General features: G+C 46.2%; 2 protein-coding genes across 9 annotated transcripts in view; one reads left to right on the top strand and one right to left on the bottom strand.

The window, feature by feature from the left end:
* Positions 1-2261, top strand: part of LOC144772394 (uncharacterized) — a 552770-nt gene extending 550509 nt beyond the window's left edge. Inside the window, exon 4 of the mRNA XM_078656672.1 lies at positions 2074-2261. Within this exon, the coding sequence (XP_078512798.1) occupies positions 2074-2108 (35 nt within the window). The 3' untranslated portion in view covers positions 2109-2261. The remainder of the gene's footprint in view (positions 1-2073) is intronic.
* Positions 1-19712, bottom strand: part of ATP6V1A (ATPase H+ transporting V1 subunit A) — a 266273-nt gene that overhangs the window by 36032 nt on the left and 210529 nt on the right. For all 8 annotated transcript variants that reach the window (XM_078656668.1, XM_078656664.1, XM_078656669.1 and 5 more), the window contains one exon: positions 130-333. In XM_078656668.1, the coding sequence (XP_078512794.1) occupies positions 130-333 (204 nt within the window). The remainder of the gene's footprint in view (positions 1-129; positions 334-19712) is intronic.

The raw sequence follows: 19712 nt of genomic DNA on the forward strand, positions 1-19712 counted from the left end.
GAACACTCCACCCAAAAGAAGAAACAATAACTACAGCATTCTCCTGGTTTGCCCTGTAAACCAAAAAACAAAAACGCAAGGTACATCTATAAATAACCTAGTGTGAAGGCATGCAATTTCCCAGCTCACCTTCCCAACAAGCTGGACGATCTCAGCCAGATCCTCTTCCTCTTGAAGAATCTCCTTGGCCTTGGTCCTGAGTGGGACAAACTCGGTGAAGTGCTTGTCGTAGTATTCGTCTAGGGCACGCGTGTACTTGCTGTAGCTTATCAGCCAGTTCACAGAAGGGAAGTGTTTCCGCTGAGCAAGTTTCTTATCTAAACCCCAAAATACCTAAAATACAAGAATGGAGATTCGGAGTTAAAGGGTTGGGATGATGCACCTGTGTAAGGAGAAGATTCACATAGAGCACAAAATGACGATGTCCAAAAGAAACTATTCTCTTTAGAATTATCTCATGGTTACTAAGGTATATACATTAATATATTCAAATGTATGTAGTACATATTTTACATGCATTCTGTGTTATTTGAAATTAATAAAACATTCAACTTAGTAAAACATTTACTGGTGATTTATGCAATCAACCTGCAGAAATACAGTAGACACATTGCGTGGAGTAGCAAACCTGATGGTAACATTTGTGAAAACTGAAGACTCAAGGTTAGATATTTACCAGACTTCTAAAATGTGTACCTTTATCTTATTTCTAACAAAAGAGGCCTTTAAGGAAATGCTAGCCCGAGTGGGCAATGAAATACTTTTTAAATACCTTAACATCAAGATAGTGTTCCTGAAACTATGAGGCCAAGTTTAAGTCATTATATACTACAAAGGATACTTTCTTTAAAGCTACATGTGAATACAATCCGATAATTTCACAGCTTTCATGACATTATGTCCCTAATGAAATTTGCAAGTGACCCCCCGCACAACAGTAGAATTATATTGTCTAGACAATATTTTTTTAAAATAAAGTCATATAATTAAACAAAAAAATCTGACAGACAACATTTGAAGTAAAACATACATACTGTAGTTGTAGTTGATTAGCTAGTAAATGTTACAAAATTGAATAACATTTTTTTTTACCAACCAATGTTTTCTTGAATTAAATAAGTTATTACTTCACGTTATACACGTCATTTTCTTTTGTTCAAATAACTATTTAGCTTTTAATGGCTAATGAAATTTACTGATCTCCCTATACTAATTTCAAAGGAGATCTGTTCTCTCTACCAGAGAAGAACCAGTGCTAAATGCTACAGAACATATGCTAAATGTGTAATTATGAGAAATTACAAAGACACTACTAGGATTCTGAAGGATTATCGAAGATCACTTGCAGATTCCTGAGAACTCTAAGGGTCGGCTATAGCATGCAGCCAAGACACCCTGGGCTGAGCCATCGGTGTGACGAATGAAGCTCTGCTAACCTGGGGAAGGGATTTTTTCACCTTGCTAGAGTTGTAGGGCTACATGGTGTGATTCATTTCTTTCTTTCAAACCTTTACTGTAGCGGATTCAATACAGTGCAATATGGTAACTCCTGGGAGCCAGAGTATTCTAATGCAAGGAAATAAGAATAAATGTAACTGAAATTAATAAATTTAATTTCATAATTCTCTGGCTCATATAGTTTTCAGAAGTATCACCTGTGTTCTCCAAATGTACAGCACACTCTGGACCACGGATAACAGGTGAATTGGAGTTCCTACCCTCTTCCAGGAATTGTGCTGTTGTTAAGAGAAAAGACGTAATCCAGATTCAAATTCCTAACATGAATAGTTCCTCAAGAGGTAGAAAGTCCATAAACCAGTACAGTCATGGACCGGTGGGAGCTATGAATATTAACCTGCAGTGCTAGCTCTTTGTTATGCTTTGGACAGCAGAAGAACTGGCGGAAAAGTGTAGGCAAACATTTTGCACCATCATACTGACAGAGCATTCTCCCATGGCTTTGACTGGAGATGCCTGCTGGTGTCGAAATGCATTTCTTGTTGTGTGTGACAAAATATCTATATTTGGTTTTCCCCATGCATTGAGCCCTTTGTTCATGATTTTGTCTTTCAGTTCCCGCTCATGACAGTTCTCCTGGGTTCTGCTGAAGTAGTCTGCTTGGGTCTTTCTGTATCCACCGGAGGTGCTCTGCAGCTTGTCCAAAGTGGTGATAAACGGCCCAATGCCATGTGACTCTAGTGACAGTATATGCATGTGTTTTCCTCCCTGTTTGCTGATATAAAACATTGTAGTTGTGTTGTCTGTTTGGATGAACACCATGGAGTACTGTATACGTGATGGAAATGACTGTAGGGCCCTTTTTACAGCACATAATTTGAGAGTGTTTTTCTTGTGAGGACCATAGACCCCTCTGAAGATGGGCACCACATCCTGTTGAAAATGGCAATGTATATGCACATAAGCGGCGTTCATTTGTGTTCACTGTACCCCTTGTTGTAAGCAGAACGGATATCGCTAAACACTGACTGTGTTATCCCGCCAGCATAGACCCATGCACACACGTACACGACAGCCATTTTAGGCACCATGGCCTCTCTGCCCGTTTGTTCCCGGCACCCCTCACCGCGCGCATTGCTCATGCATCGGCCATAAAACCCTCTCCCTCTGCGTGACCCTGCCCTAGAAGTAACCCTCCTGCTTGACCCACACCCCCCATTTCCTCCCAAGAACACCCTTCCCCTCAGCTGACGACCCCCCCCCCCCCCCCCAACTGCACTTGGCCTTTCGACCCGGTCCCAAGCCCTAAGACCAAGCCTCGTGGATGTACACCCCCCCCCTTTTCCTGCCCAGTATAACAAAACCGTGATACACCAGCCGAAGTCCCCGATCTTATCGCCTGCCCAACCTTTGATCTGATCATCCCCTCCTGCCCTCGTGTCCTGTAGGAATATCCGGCTGAGAGATCACAATCTCTTGTTACATTCAGGAGGGGAGGATGACATCTGAGCGACTGGTATGGGAATAGGCCTGAAGCTGGGATTCCAAGCATGCCTTTTCCTACTTCAAAGCGTCTTTATTGCAATAAGGAATGTTTGTGCATCATAAACATGTGTATAAAAGACGAAGCCTCAGAGAAACTTGAAGTGGAGGGCACCAAGAGAGAGCACCTCCTGAAGACACTATGCGAGTGTCCGAAATGACAGGCTCTCCTCATGAGAAATAAAACTCTGTTCTTGTTTTCCTGCTCCCAGCGCCCGTCTCTTTATTTGGTAATTGTTCAAGATGGGAACTAAGAGGCGTCCTGCGCCAGCAGCCTGGGCATCAGGTGCGTTATGGGCTGACTTTTCCACAATTGGCGTCCCAACGCGGGGCCCATCAGCGACATAAGGTCCGGTAAGAGAGGTCCAGACGATGGGGTGAACATCTAAACGATTGTAGTATACCTGCCTTGAGAGGGCCCTCGTCCGGCTGCCGATTGAATGAACTTCACCGATTCCGAACGGACCTCTCTCAAGTGACCTACTGTCCTGACTGGAATCCCACAGGAATGCTGCGGTAAAAACATGGAGAAAGAGAACGATTGGGCGCTGGAAAAGGGAAGGCGAAGAATTGCCCACACGGTCCGGTCCGGGTAAGGTTAAGTAGGACGTCTTTACGTCCGATTGGTAGGATGGCTTTATCCATCTGATTGATTGATTGATTGTACTTGAAGTATTGGTTCTCTTTGAGACATTTTCTATTTGCAAACAGCGATGAATAGGAACGTTCCCCTCTCTTTGCAAATAGTTAAGGATAGGTAATGCAGACGTTTGTCCCCCATTGTAATCCGTCATGCCTATCTTTCTCCCCACTGATTGTTTGTTATCGATTATTGCTCTTTGAGATATTCCCTGTCTACAAACAGGGAAGAATAGAAATATTCTGCCCCCTTTGCAGATAGTGAAGGATAGGTAATGCAGATTTTTGTCCCCGTTGTAATCCGTCATGCCTGTTTTTCTCCCCACTGATTGATTGATTGTCTGGACATTTATTGTTCAAGGAATAGTTCTTTTGAAGCATTCTCTGTTTGCAAATAACGTAGAAAAGAAATATTCTGTCTAATCTTTGCAAGTAGTGAAGGGTAGGTAATGCGGACCTTTGTCCCCCGTTGTAATCTCTCGGGCCTATCTACTCCCCACTGATTGGTAAACTAGTTCCACCCGGACCATTTATTAGAGGTAGGTCATCTGGCTCGACCGGAGGGCACCCCTAATAAAAAGGACATATGCAACAATAACGAAGTAATCACCGTATCCTGTTAACAGAAACGTTAGCATGAAACACGCTAGAAAGAGAAGAAAAAAAAAGGAAAAAAAAGAGAGAAAGAAATAAGAAAGCAAAATCAGTAGGCCACTGATGAGTTTTTTGATTTCGCCACAAATAGGAAAACGTTCGAAATAGCTCACGATAAAACACATGATTTCGCTAGAAATAAGAAATGTTAGAAATAAGCCCGTAATAGGAAACATGAAAATGGTGAAAGAAGCCAAGTTTGACATCGCAACGGCCACGAGGCAACCAGGCTTCGCCACCCCTCACTGCTCCAAACATGTCTGTCCCACCGCCTGCCACGCCCCAATAACGGTAACATGAGATAGATACAAATCAGCAGATACCTACCCCCTTTCTGGAAACTCCCGAAGTGCTACAGGTTCGCGGCTACGCCCATCCGGAAGACGAGATCTTCGGCACGTGTAGGGCGGGTCCTGCTGCCAGCCATCGGCCGGAGGTCGTCGCATAAGGTGGGCCAGAAGAGGAGCCGAGGCCGACGGGATCCGGGCGTCCCCATTTCTTTCTTCAATAATGGCTGCGACAACACGGGGGGGATGCCTTGCTCATGCCACCGACCCCCCCCCTCGCATCTCCTGGTCCAGCCACGGCTTGGTAGAAGCTCCCCGTTCGGCCCTGAAGCGGCGCCTTGCAGGCCACCGGGGGGGGGGGGATGTCTTGCCTATGCCTCCGACCCCCCCCCCCTCTCATCGCCTGGTCCGGCCATCATGAATATTAGCGCCGAGAAAAACGGCGTGGGGTGCGCTGGGAGGGAGAGGCGGCGCAAACGAGCCTCTCCCACCTCCCCAGGTGGAGGCCCCCAGCGGCACCCCCAACGCTCCACTCACCCGACGAGGGTTCGTTCACTCGTAAAATGGCGGTCGACCCTGCAGGAGCGGGCCCGGCGTGAAGAGATGGCCCGGTTGCTTGTTGATTAAGAAATGAGTCCCACAATCAAAAGTGTTCTCCTCGACTTTGAAGATTCTATAGGAGCCACGGGGGCCCCCGACCCCCGCAGACACCCCCCGATGGGGAATGACTGCCATGATTACCCGCGGAACAATGAAAATGTAGCCGCGAGACGTCGGCGCTCCCATGCTGACGCCAGCCTCAGTTTGAATGACTAAAATCCTGCAGACTTCAGTTCGGATCAGTTCCGGTGAAAACCCAGTATGACCCGGTAGAAAAAATTGTTGCCTCCCTCCCCCTTTGACTGATGGTTCATACTGCCGATCCTTTCTGTTGCCCTTTAACGGAACTTTTGGACTGCCGAAAGAGGCTCTGGGCCAACCACGAGTTGGTGGAGATTTTCACTATGCCTGGATCTGCCTGGCTGCCCCCAAAATGGCGCTGGTACAAATGAAACTTTCAACTCCTTGTTGTACCCAGATTGCTCAGCCTTGGTGTCATGAAATATGTATGCAGTTTTTAAACACAATGAATTGATATGGGATGGGTACTGATTATGTGTTCGGACAATGAATTGAAGTGAGATGGGTACTGATTGAACATTCGGACAATGAATTGTTGTTAAGTTTTGGCGCATCATGATTATTGAAAGTTCGAATTTCAACACTTATGATACTCGCTCACACTGAAGTTTCGATATGATTCTATTGCACCTGTCGCACTTTTTATTATGAAATCAACGACCACCGACTCCATTAGGTTTTCCACTAATAAGTATCCCCACATGTACAGTTCTGGCCGGCCCACGGGGTTGTAGGCCCGTATTTATGCAGCGACATTTTTATTAAAGATTTTTTGGAAAAAGCAAACGTAGTTGTCACGCGTAAATTGGTAAGTTTCGAATAAATGACCACTATTTCCGAAATAACTAAATTACAGGTGAAATGGCTCAGCTCGATTAGTTAAGGGTTAAAAAGTATAGTACGCAGAAATATTGCAAATATGAACGGTCCAGGTTTTTGTTGTATGTGTTTTTCATTTTTGTACAAGCCTAAAGCAACTGCTAAAGATCCTGGTATTTAGCCTATACTTTATATGCTACCTGTGTCAGGAAAGTTGCTTTTAAAATACCCCTAAGTCGCCCCGAAGGAGTGCCACCTGACCCCCCTAGTACGAACGACAACGACCCCGTACCACTGTAGGTTATCACTTTTCCTCAAAGGAGAGCACGAGCTCGCCCCCCACGTTGCACCGACTGCCCTTTGTTCTGACCCCCCCCCCCCCCTGCGCACGATCCGTAATACCACACTTGGGCGACCTATGCTATCCACAGGCTTCCGATAATCATCTCTCCCACCCTAAAATGGTCCACCTGGGCTTAAACGCCAAGTTGGCAGGGACTGCGTCCAGTGGAGATAGCCCGAGTATGTAGTAAGTAAAAGCCTTTTCGAGTTTATGCGCGCTGATGTGTTTTTAAAATGCTGCCCCCGCCCCCCTTCTTTTTCCCTCTTTCTGCAGGTCACATCGGAACGTCGATTAAAGTACGAAAAAGAAAATGGTGATCTAGCGGACAAAGAGATGGGAAAAAGGGGTTTGATTATGGTACTTACACACGACGAGCGAACAATGGCTATTTCTCTCCCTGAACTTAGCGCTTGGGAGGACAGCCTGAAGCGGAAACTACAAAATATGACTTCGCTTGGCACCCCGAATAATACAACCAAGAATGACGTGCACTAATGAATAAAATTCCTACATTTAACTAAATAGGGAAAGTTTAAGGAATATTCCGAGGTGAGGTTTACCCAAGTACCCTCCGCTTGGAGGACTAGGAATGTTGCCAGTATTTAAAATCTACTACATCCTTTTCGCACCCTCATAGACATGAAACTCAAAGCTGCCCTATTGTTCTCACAACTGACACCCACTGTTGCCTCAGCCTGGAAACACATTAGCCCGACCAGGTTAGTTCCTGACCAATTGCCAAAAGCGTAAGTGTGTGCAACTAAAGCCACCAGTGAAGGCAGCCGACGATAAAAGAAGAAGAAAAGGTAAAAAGAGCTTAGGATGCTAAGGATGCGCAGCATACAGGAAGAGATCATTTTGGCCAATAGCTGTTCTATGTTTTGTCTTGGATTTTTGTATATAATACCAGTCACTGTTCTATGTTTTGTCTTGGATTTTTGTCTATAATACATGTACTGTCTCCCCGCCTGAGTTTGTGTGTACGTAATGTATGGATCTACGTCGTCCCTCTGCCTGTGTTTCCGTATTACTTGACCCCTGCTGTTTTGTGTTGTGTGCGCACTGAATGGCCCATTATTGTACACGTTTCTCTCTCTCTCTCTCTCTCTCTCTCTCTCTCTCTCTCTCTCTCTATCTCTCTCTCTCTCTCTCTCTGAGGATCCCCCTGTTCCCTCCTCCCTTGTATGGTAACGTTGTGCCCCACCGGCACAAACCTAATTGGGTCTCTTCGAACACAAAGGTGTTCGGCAAAATTGACAGGAACTAAAACGATTGTAACTTGCCATATTACTACCTCTCCTTTCTGCAAAACGATAGAACCCGAGTTGGTAATGAAAGAAAGGACAGGTAAGACGACTGATGTCCCCTAATCTGGCCTTTTATAGGGGGACTATAACGTCAATGGTCTTCTGTTTTTCAGTTCGTTAGAAATGCAATCCCCAATGCCCAGATTGCCTCACCCCTCTGCACTTAAGTGCGGATGTCCAAAGCATCCTCGCTTCTCCCGATTGACCCCAGCTCCCTGTCCAAAGCGTCCTCGCTTCTCCCGATTGACCCCAGCTCCATATCAGCTATCCCCGAAGCGTAATTGATGACCTTGATTAACCGTCGCTCCCCAAGAAAAGCATGTTTAACCTCTGCCCCCCTCTCATGATGATAACCCCCCTGCTTGCAAGAGTTTGCCGACCCTGAAGGGAAATGTAAGATTGTCAGTACTTGGGTTAAAAAGAAAAAGGGCGAGTCTCTACCTAAGGACTCGATTTCGAGTTTGATAGAATACACTGTCAATGGGAGTCCGATTTCTCTCCACGTACGTCACGAATGAACGCCAAATAGGCTTACGAATTCAGTGGAAATGCCCTCCTACATACTCCATAAGTGATGACTTCTGACTGTGACTGATGAACCTAACCCCCACCTACTTAGGATTGGGGACGGAATTGAGATGTATAAATGTCTTCTCCTGCCAGTTTTTCTAAAACTTGTTTTGTACCCATTCAAAGATACAATCACCGGAGGAGAGGAGCTGGACGTGACGCACAGCCTGGCCACAGATCATGAAGCACGTGTGACCGCGACCAAAGGTGGAGTCGCAGAGCAACGAGACGTGGGACGAGGCACCACTCTCAAACTCGTCAGATGAAGGAATGAAGGGCTGCCTTGAAGCCCTCGATTTGCTGACCCACTCGTGCCTGAAGTCCCCGTCCCTTTTGAGCCCGACTGATGGGCCTGCCTGCTCGTCGTCCTTTGCTCCTTTGGTCTCTTGGTGTGTTCAAAGATCTGATCCCACTCCGCCCTCTCTTCCCTCGATTATTCAACAACATCACCCTTTTCGCATAACTTTTGACTCAGAAAAGAAGAGCAGCATTTAGATAGAATAAGGTTTTGCCACGAAAGAAGAAAGACACGCAGGTGCCCAGCATGAGGCACCCCTAAGAAGATCAGTTAGGAAACAGGACTGTGATCTAACAGCAGAGGACTGATCGCACCCTGCAACGCGTAAGGATGAATCCGAGCTGGACCTATAGCTCCACCGCCGGTGCTCAACAGCGCCAACCAAAGAAGACGGACTCTGTTAAAAAGACATTGTGACGAAGACCCCCCTTCCTGAACTTTCTACCCACCCCTTGACTAATTGCTTGTATCGAACTGAATTCCTCCCTCAACCATTTTGTATTGCTTTCAAAAATGTTTCATCGGTCACTCATGTATTTAGTTTTCCAAAAGTCTCTTATAGCACTGACAAGACCCGAAGGTATCAGAGCACTTTTTACTGTATTTTGATGTCACCGGAGAGAAAGTCGGAACCTGATTCTATAATGTGTCGGAACCTTTTTCTTGATTGACCCCGACTAAGTATTATGCCGATCTCTAGACTTGTATGAATAACCCAACAAATGTAAAATCAAATGTACCGCATTCCGCCAATCGTATCGACTGTATAGAAATGAACTAGCTTATGTAAAAAAGCGGCGACTGTTGAAAATGGCAATGTATATGCACATAAGCGGCGTTCATTTGTGTTCACTGTACCCCTTGTTGTAAGCAGAACGGATATCGCTAAACACTGACTGTGTTATCCCGCCAGCATAGACCCATGCACACACGTACACGACAGCCATTTTAGGCACCATGGCCTCTCTGCCCGTTTGTTCCCGGCACCCCTCCCCGCGCGCATTGCTCATGCATCGGCCATAAAACCCTCTCCCTCTGCGTGACCCTGCCCTAGAAGTAACCCTCCTGCTTGACCCACACCCCCCATTTCCTCCCAAGAACACCCTTCCCCTCAGCTGACGAGCCCCCCCCCCCCCCCCAACTGCACTTGGCCTTTCGACCCGGTCCCAAGCCCTAAGACCAAGCCTCGTGGATGTACACCCCCCCTTTTCCTGCCCAGCATAACAAAACCGTGATACACCAGCCGAAGTCCCCGATCTTATCGCCTGCCCAACCTTTGATCTAATCATCCCCTCCTGCCCTCGTGTCCTGTAGGAATGTCCGGCTGAGAGATCACAATCTCTTGTTACATTCAGGAGGGGAGGATGACATCTGAGCGACTGGTATGGGAATAGGCCTGAAGCTGGGATTCCAAGCATGCCTTTTCCTACTTCAAAGCGTCTTTATTGCAATAAGGAATGTTTGTGCATCATAAACATGTGTATAAAAGACGAAGCCTCAGAGAAACTTGAAGTGGAGGGCACCAAGAGAGAGCACCTCCTGAAGACACTATGCGAGTGTCCGAAATGACAGGCTCTCCTCATGAGAAATAAAACTCTGTTCTTGTTTTCCTGCCTCCAGCGCCCATCTCTTTATTTGGTAATTGTTCAAGATGGGAACTAAGAGGCGTCCTGCGCCAGCAGCCTGGGCATCAGGTGCGTTATGGGCTGACTTTTCCACAATCTATTCATTGATGTATCCATCGCAAGTGGGATTGCGGCAGAAGAAACGTATGCTCCTAGGTCACGTACCCCTTGGTGATGTCCACCATGAAAGTGCTTGTTTAAACGAGTTTGTCACAATTATAGTGTCTTAGAAAGATCCGGACACCTGAGGCCATTGACTGTCCAATTCCTCCTGAATGGGAAGCATGTGGCGTCAGCAAAAAGGAATCAGTACCATGCATGGTGACATCATGCCTAGAAGGCGTTTTAATAAACAAAAATCGAATTGCAATTGCTTCAATACTGAGAGTGAATTGTCTATCTATTGTTGTATATGCAATTGTTCTCCATGTATCTATGACTGCTTCTAAGAATTGTAGCCTTTCGTATGGTATTAGGTAGGATTTGCTTTCGGTTTAGCTTGAGTCCTAAAGATTTGAGAAGATTGATGCAGGCTGTAATCGAATGTCTTGTAGGTGGTATAGGTGAGACTTTAACCATCCAGCCTTCTAGTTATGGACAGACTTGGTACCCTGGACATCTGAGATAAGCTACCACTGGAGCCATGCATTTTGTAAATATTATGGGAGTTGAGCTAAGTCTAAAAAGTACTACATCAAACTGATAGTGGTGACTGGCTACCTCGAGTCATGGGAATTTGCTGTGTTTTCAGTGGATAGGTATGTGGAAATATGCATTCTTGATATCTAGAGATGCTAAGCATTCGCTCTTCACTATAGCACCTCTTTAAGTGTTACCATTCTGAACAACTGTTTCCTTAGAAACGGGTTAAGCAGTCTTCGATCCAGAATGGGCCTCCATTCTTTTGAAGTTCTCTTCCTTATGCGAAAGTCCTTAGAACAGAACCCAACGTTGTTATGTTTCAGGACTGGTTCTATGGTTTCCTTCTGTAGCATGCGGCAGATCTATGCTTTCAACAAACTTAAGTGCTTAAGTTTGACTCTTGGCAGAGGTGTTAGTGGTGGATGCATGATGAATTCTAACTTACATTCTGCCATAATGGATGACATCTAATACCCACATTTCCATGGTGATTTTTTGCTCACCGCTAGAATAAGGCTCTACCGTAGGGCTGGGAGTGGGACTGTCAATACAGTGGTGGTTGTTGCTGATGGGAGTAATCTTGCTAATTCTGTGGGGTTGACAATATTGGTATTGTTATGGCTGGTATGACCCACAATATGGGTATTGTCTTCTTCTGCAACTAAAGGATTGCGGCCGAAGTTGCTGCAATGTCCCTAAAGTTTTGGCTGTTTGATTACCCATTTTAATATTTTTAATTGTCATCATATTTTCCAATTGGCATCAAACATTATGTCAATTATTTTTTATGACTTCTGGCCTAACTGAAATGGCTTTTACCTACTTCTGCCTTCAGAGTACTACAGCTAGTTGATAAAACCACATATTTGCTAGATCCATAGCAGATTCGATGAGCACTCCAGTAACTCTTTCACCTTCTTAAAGTGCAACCTTGGCTTCCTACCGGTTTGTCTTCTGGCAACATATCCAGGTATGTAGCATTATCTAACCACATTTGGAGATCATAGCTTCCTATGGTAGCTCCAATGGACACTGCCCCCATTGTTGAGAATTTTTTTTCTGACATATCCTTTCAGCGTCCTTTCCTATCTGGTGGTGCAGAACAGGGAATCATTACATTTTGCGATGGACGTTGAGCAGCGAGCATTACAACAAAGTGAAGTTTTGGGTGACCTAGTAGACAGGCTGGTGAATTTTCAGGAACCTTATATTTCTTATCCAATCTAGGAACCACAACTTTTTTGGGAATCTTATAATTATTACCCAATCTAGGAACCACTCCTGCAACTGTGGTCTGCATCAGTTGAACTTCCTCCTGTCAGATGTGATACAATAGAGAAAAAGCTCTTACTTGGCCTTAGTCAGTAATGTCGATCAGGATTTTGCTTTGAGGGGTGTGCTTCAAGTGTTAATATACTGATCCCTTGCATTTGCTTTGAAAGCTTGTAGGTGGCTTTTTCTTTGAGGAAAGAGTTTTCAAAGGTGATGCTGTTGACAGCGGCTTCATGGACACGTAGCTTTTGACGGTCTCATTGTTGCATTAGTGGGTGAATGTCTCATTGATGGTCGGCTGTCAATGGTCTCATTGATGGGTCAGCTATTGAAAGTTATACCCTCAAGTCGCTTGTTGATGGCCTCTTCGTGGATATTCTGTCATCGATAGGCTTGTCTGCAATATCTTCTAATGTGGGCTTGATGCCAATTACTGTCTCTTACCTTTGGCTTGATGAAGGTTTGTTGATCGTGCCTGAGGTGGAGCTGTTGATGCTATGACAGACTTATCAGAGGAGAGGAAGAAGTGCCATGGACATAGGTGAATGCCTCTTTTTGAGCTTCCTCCAAGGAGAAGATGGTTTGTCAGCCTTTTTCCAGTCCCTTTTTACGGCTCATCATAAGTTATGTCCTTACGCAATGTCTTGGCTGTCGAAACCTGAGGAGTTTATGGCTTCCTTTCAGCTAATTTTTCCTCTTCAGATCTATGGGGGCTGGTCCCAGATTAAGACCCTGAGAAGGAGTGCACAGCAGCTTTGGTCTTTTGAAGCCATCCCAAGAGTATTTAATCTGTTGCTTATAGCATTTGCTGAAAATGTTCTGCAAATATTGCATCCCTTAGGTTTATGGGCTGGATATATGCGATAAATACACCTTTTGTGCTGATCATGAGTAAAAACTCATTTTTTCACGGAAATCACAAGCCTTGAACACCATCTATTTTTTTCTAGTGGTCTACCCTTAGACAAATGGTGGTGGATACACATCTACACTCCATCTAAGGATTTTAAAGGAAATAGCTGAGGTAAACTGTAGCTCTATCTGAGCTGAAGTGAGAGAAAAGCTGTTAAACTTCCTTCCATACGTCGTGCTGTAGAAATCGGAGTCACGATGACCTCGGGAAAGGGTGAGGAAAGGAACACTCATCCCTCTGGTTGAAGTTTGAACCTTATACAAGTAGGGGAATGTGCTATCAATGTCACTGTTTGAGCATAGCCAGGCAGGCAGTGCCTTAGACAGATATGTTAAAGTTACAGAGGGACTCCCACTTCAACGATGTGGAATGATTCAAGGATGTGATTCTATAAAAGATCCAATGCTGGAGAAACAATGGTTACAAATGAGAAAGCAGGAAAACTGAGGAACATTTACCCGTACTCATTGACACAATAAACCTCTGTAAATCATAACCTTTCAATTCAAGAGTGTGCACCGGTATCTACTCTTAGATATGCATATTTCAGACAGGTGGGCTTATGAGCGCACAATTCTGTTCTGTACCTGTAAATGTAAGAACAACACTTGCTACTGTCACTCTTTCACCTGCACCAGTGCAAACATATTCTAGACCTTTTTGGGAGTGGAGATGGGCAGAAAAATGCAGTAAACTCTGAAACTGAAAATCTATCTATCGCATTAAGCTTACTGACAATTTCCAGTAAAAAGGTGCTCAGAAGAGTTGCTCTTTTCTAGGATTTTGCTATACTAATGACTCTGTTCCCGGTTCCAAGAATACCAAACCAAACCATATCAGAAATGGTAAAGGTAACCCTGACATTTTTTAGGGCCAAGCCTTATATTTGCTCAACAGATTATGTTGATGCTCTTCTGAAAAAAAATGTTATGCACTGCAGTGCAGTGAGACTTTGGTCTGTTTCACAAAATGTTGACAATTGTACCAAAACAGCTCTTGCAAGCTGTTTTAAAAATGTGACATTCAAAATGCTTTTGATGTAGATGTGTATATACTTTCAGGTATTACACAACAAAACCATGTGCATCCAGGATAATGATCATATTGGTGTTGTGTGTGCAGCTGAAGATAGTAAGGCAAATCAGCCCAAATATTGTAGGGTTTTGAGATCAAGATTGCCTCCCTCAACATGGCCACCTAAAGTTTTGAGACTGAAGCTTATGTTATTGTCGCTAAACTATTGGGCCATTTTTGGACATACGCTCACCCGCTCTAAGGGACACCCCAATGTGATGGCCATATTAAGGTCTCCTTTGCACTACCATCTGGACAAAAGCATTAAAATAAGCCTGCAGTTGTTAAAAAATAAAAGATTACTTTGTGTTTAAAGTTCAGAAGTGAGATAAAGGTTTCAATGTGACAAAAATGTGATGTACGAGTATAGCTTTCAGATGTGAAATGGACCCTCATGCATTGCAATGGAGGTGCATTGATATACCAAGTAGCTTAACAGCATGAGGTGGAAGATGAATAATACTCTTGGCTAATCCAAGATGGAATAGACAAAGTCCAAAAGCAATGGCTGATGAGGGCTGACCCGCTGTATATTGTACACAAAAGGCTTCCGTACAGCTGTGCTGTGAAGCCAAGCCTTAAACAACCCTACATTTAGAACAGCTTTTGGGATGCATGTAAGTATTGAATATGCTACTTACCAGTATGCATCTGTTCTTGGCATGTAGGGCTGCTAACATTCATATCTTTTGCATTAGATCGCCGCCTAGTGTTGGGTCCGGATGATCGCACATTGTTGTCCTGGAAGAGTCTTCGAAGTATCCTGAGATAGGTGGCTCCTCCCCTGGACTACAGTGCGCATGGGCATCGGCTCCATCCCCAGATTGTTTTTAGCCATTGTGGCAGAGATGGAGTGTAAAGTGTAAAGGATGTCCATGCTAATGATTGAATGCAAGAGTATGTCTGCAGCTGCGACAGGCACCGGGGAGGAGGGTGGGCGATATGAATGTTAGCAGCCCTACATGCCAAGAACAGATGCATACTGGTAAGTAGCATATTCAGTTCGAGGCATGTGGGCTGCTAAATTCATATCTTTTGCATAGAATATATAGCAGTCCCTCCATTAGCGGCGGTTGCCCGTGCCAGCTGCAGAAACTTGAAAAAGTGTTTTGAGAACAGCCTGTCCAACAGCTGCTTGCTGCTTGGAATGCACATCAACACAGTAGTGTTTTGTAAAGGTATGTGGTGTAACCCACGTGGCTGCTCTGCAAATGTCTTCTAAAGGAATGTTCCCCAGGAAAGCCATGGATGCCCCCAATTTGCGTGTGGAGTGCGCCCTTGGGGGTATTGTTAAGGTACGTTTAGCCTTTTGATAACAGATTTGGATGCATTTAACAATCCAACTGGCTATTCCTGCTTTGGAAATAGGGTTGCCCTTGTGCTGTGGCGAGAAGGCAACAAAAAGTTGTTTTGTTTTCCTAAAGTGTTGTGTCCTGTCAATATAGTACATCAACGCCCTCCTGACATCCAAAGTATGAAGCATTCTTTCCGCCACCGTTTGTGGGTTTTGGAAGAATGCAGGCAAGTCAATACTTTGGTTGAGATGAAACTGTGACACCACCTTCGGAAGGAATTTGGGGTTAGTACGCAGTACCACCCTATTTGGATGAATCTGAATGAATGGCTCTTGGATTGTGAGCGCTTGCAGCTCACTAACACGCCGTAGCGACGTGATAGCGATTAGGAAAGCTACTTTCCACGTCAGGAACTGGAGTTCACACAAGTGTAGTGGCTCAAAAGGTGGTCCCATTAGCCTGGTGAGGACCACATTGAGGTTCCACACCGGAGCTGGTGGTGTTCTTGGGGGAATGACTCGTTTCAGACCTTCAAGAAAAGCCTTAATGGCAGGCACTCTGAAAACAGAGAGATGCTGCCTGTTCTGAAGATAAGCTGCTATGGCGGATAGATGTATCCGAATGGAAGTGTACGCTAGATTGCACTTGTAAAGATGTAACAGATAGCAAATGATGTTAGGGATAGATGCATCTAGCGGGTTGATGTTATTGGCTGTACAGTAAATGACAAAACGCTTCCATTTTGCAGCATAGCATGCTCTGGTAGTCGGCTTCCTTGCCTCCTTGATGATGTCCATGCATTCTGGAGGTAGGTGAAGGTATCCAAACTCTAGGACTTCAGGAGCCAGATCGCCAGGTTGAGCTGTTGCGGATCTGGATGCTGAATGTCTCCATGGTTCTGCGTCAAAAGTTTGGGCGTGAGGCGCAGCCTTTGATGCGGCACCACCGAGAGTTCCAGAAACGTGGTGTACCATGCTTGGCGCGCCCACGTTGGAGCAACTAGGATGAGTGTCATCGAGTGCTGCCTTAGTTTTCTTGCCACCAGCGGTATCAGAGGGGCTGGCGGAAAAGCGTACGCAAATCTGCCTGACCAGTTCATCCATATCGCATTCCCCTGCGACTATGGGTGAGGGAACCTGGCGGCAAAGTGTTGGCATTTTGCGTTTTCGTTTGTTGCAAACAGGTCTATCTCCGGATGACCCCACTGCTGGAAGTACGGGCGGAGTACTGATGGGTGTAACTCCCACTCGTGCATCTGATGGCTGTATCTGCTGAGCAGATCCGCCATCTGATTGTCCTTGCCCGGGAGGTGTTCTGCCATGAGGAAAATGTTCCTCTGAACGGCCCACTTCCACATGCTCTGAGCCAGATGAGACAGCTGTGGCGAGTGGGTGCCCCACTGCTTTTGAATGTAGTACATCGCGGTCATGTTGTCCGTTGGACTAACACTACCTTGTTGCACAGATGTACATTGAAGGACTTGAGCGCCATGAAGATTGCCATCAGTTCCAGATAGTTGATGTGCATCTTCTGTTGCTGCGTCGTCCATAGTCCCTGCACTGTGTAAGTGAGCAGATGAGCTCCCCATCCCTGGAGAGATGCGTCCGTTGTCAGGATAATCTGTGGCACTGGCTCCTGGAACAGTCGGCCCTTGCAAAGGTTGTGTGGATTCCACCAATGCAGAGAGTCGTATGCCCGACTGGTAACCAACACTAGGTCTGTCAATTGTCCCTGAGCCTGTGTCCACTGGTTTGCTAAGCACTCCTGGAGCGGACGCATATGTAAGCGTGCATGAGGGACTATGAAGATGCAGGAGGCCATCATGCCAATCAACTGCATGAATACCCTCGCCGGAAGCGAGTGTTGTGGTCTGAACTTTTGGACTAGAGACTGCATGCTGTCTATCCTGACTTGGTTTGGCTGAGCCATGGCCGTCAGGGTATTGATCGTCGCACCCAGAAACTGCCGGACATGTGCCGGCTGAAGATGCGACTTTGGGTAGTTCAACGAGAAGCCCAGACTGTGAAGGAGGTGAATGGTAGTCGACATGTTTGCGGCGCACTGTTGTTCCGACTTGGCTTGAACAAGCCAGTCGTCTAGGTAGGGGTAGACATGGATGTTCTGTCTCCTGAGGTGCGCCGCTACTGTCGCCAGACACTTGGTAAACACTCTTGGGGCTGTGGTCACTCCGAAGGGCAGGACCTTGAACTGATAATGTTTGCTGTTGATAGTGAACCTGAGATATTTTCTGTGGGACGGGTGCAGTGGTATGTGGAAATAAGCATCCTTGAGGTCTAAGGTTGCTAAGAAGTCCCCTTGGTTTAACAAGGGAAGAATCTGTTGCAGTGTAAGCATATGGAAATGTTCTGACAGTATATACAGGTTGAGGGGACGCAGATCCAGAATGGGTCTGAGAGATCCGTCCTTCTTTGGAATAAGGAAGTACAGGGAATATACCCCTGTGCCTTCCTCCTCCACTGGCACGAGCTCGATTGCGCCTTTTTGCAGCATCACCACTACTTCTTGCTGCAATAAGTGCAAGTGCTCTGCGGACATAGGCCGTTGCCTTGGTGGAATGTTGGGTGGAGTGGACTTTAACTCTAGACAATAACCGTACTGGACAAGTTTTCGTACCCACCTGTTTGTGGTGATGTTTGTCCAGACTGGCAGGAACTGCTGGAGTCTCCCCCCGACAGGTGTGAAATGGTCGGGGGGCAGTGACAGAGAGTCACTGTTTGTTTGGGGCAGAGGAACGGGAATTGTTGTTTCCTCTGCCACGTCCTCTGGTGCTGTTTCCTCGATAACCCCCTTTGTTCTGTTTGGGGTACGAGGACTGTGCTCCACCTCTAGAGAACTGTGACTGTTGACCCATCTGTCCTCTGGTGACTCCACGTGCACCTGAGCGACGAAAAGTGTTGCCCCGGAACTGTTGCGATTGTAGGGCCCCCATAGACTTAGCTGTTTCGTTGTCTTTCTTAATCTTTTCGAGGGTGGTGTCAACATCAGGACCAAACAGTCTATCAGGATTGACGGGCTGATTGAGTATGGTGGTTTGAATGTCCGGTTTAAACCCCGATATGCGGAGCCACGCTTGTCGTCTCAGCATGACGCTAGTGTTAATGGCCCTAGCTGCTGTATCTGCGGCATCAAGTGCACACTTTATGGCTGCGTTGGAGATTAGTTTGCCCTCCTCTATAAGCAGTTTGGTACCCTCTTGAAACTGCGGAGGCAGGTGTTGTAAGACTTGCTCTAGGGTGTCGTAATGCGCCCTATCATAACGTGCCAATAGTTCCTGTGTATTTGCAATACGCCAGAAATTGGCAGCCTGCGCAGCTACCCTTTTGCCCCCTGCCTCCAGCACTTTTGACTCCTTGTCCGGGGGAGGAGCTTCACCCGTCGTTTGGGAGTTTGCCCGTTTGCGGGCATTTGCGACCACAAGGGAGTCTAGTGGCAACTGTCCCCGAATGTATGCAGGGTCTGCAGGTGCTGGTCTGTACTTCTTCTCGATGCGTGGATTGACCACCCTCGCCCTGGTAGGTTCTTTAAAGATGTCCGCAGCATGCTTAAGGACACCTTTGAGCATAGGCAGTGTCTTTACTGTCCTTTCAGAGACTGAAAAAGTGTCAAATAGAAAGTCTTCTTCCACTGGGTCAGCATGCATGTCCACATCATGATTAGCACCTGCCCGTTCAATGAGTGCATGAAAACCTGCAGAGTCTTCTGTTGGGGATGCACGTGCACTGAAAGGCTGTGGGTCCTGCCCCACATTCTGGGTGCCCTGGTCACCTATGTCGTCATAGGAATCTTGCTGTGCATCTGGTTCATTGATGGGGAAAGTGTATTGGTCATCTTCTCCATATCCCTCTCCTTCAGAGTGCTCTGGGGAAGGTGTTGGGCTCCTTCTAGGAGGAGGCTGTATAGGTTCCATCAGGGCTGAAGCGTCCTGAGCAAGCCTTTTCTTCTTCAGTGGGATAACATAGGAGTCCACTGGTTGAGAAGTGATCCTTCTTTTGTAAAGGGTCAATTTGCCCGTGTCTGCGTCGATAAAACGCTCAGAATCTTCACCTGAGTCGAGTAGCCGACCTGAAACTGCTGCAGACGTTGACGATTCCGAAGTCTTTGGCGCCGTTTTTGGCGTAAAGGCCTTCGGTGCCTCCTTTGGCGGCAGAAGGAAGAGAAGTTTACCAGCAGGCTTTGCCGGCATGTCCATCGGCTTCTGGGGCGACGGGGTCGGAGCCGACGACGCAGAGGCTTTCTCCCGGATTCTCTGTAGGGAAGAGACGATGAGGGACG

This window comes from Lissotriton helveticus, chromosome 8 (genome assembly GCF_964261635.1).
Source record: "Lissotriton helveticus chromosome 8, aLisHel1.1, whole genome shotgun sequence".
NCBI lineage: Eukaryota > Metazoa > Chordata > Amphibia > Caudata > Salamandridae > Lissotriton > Lissotriton helveticus.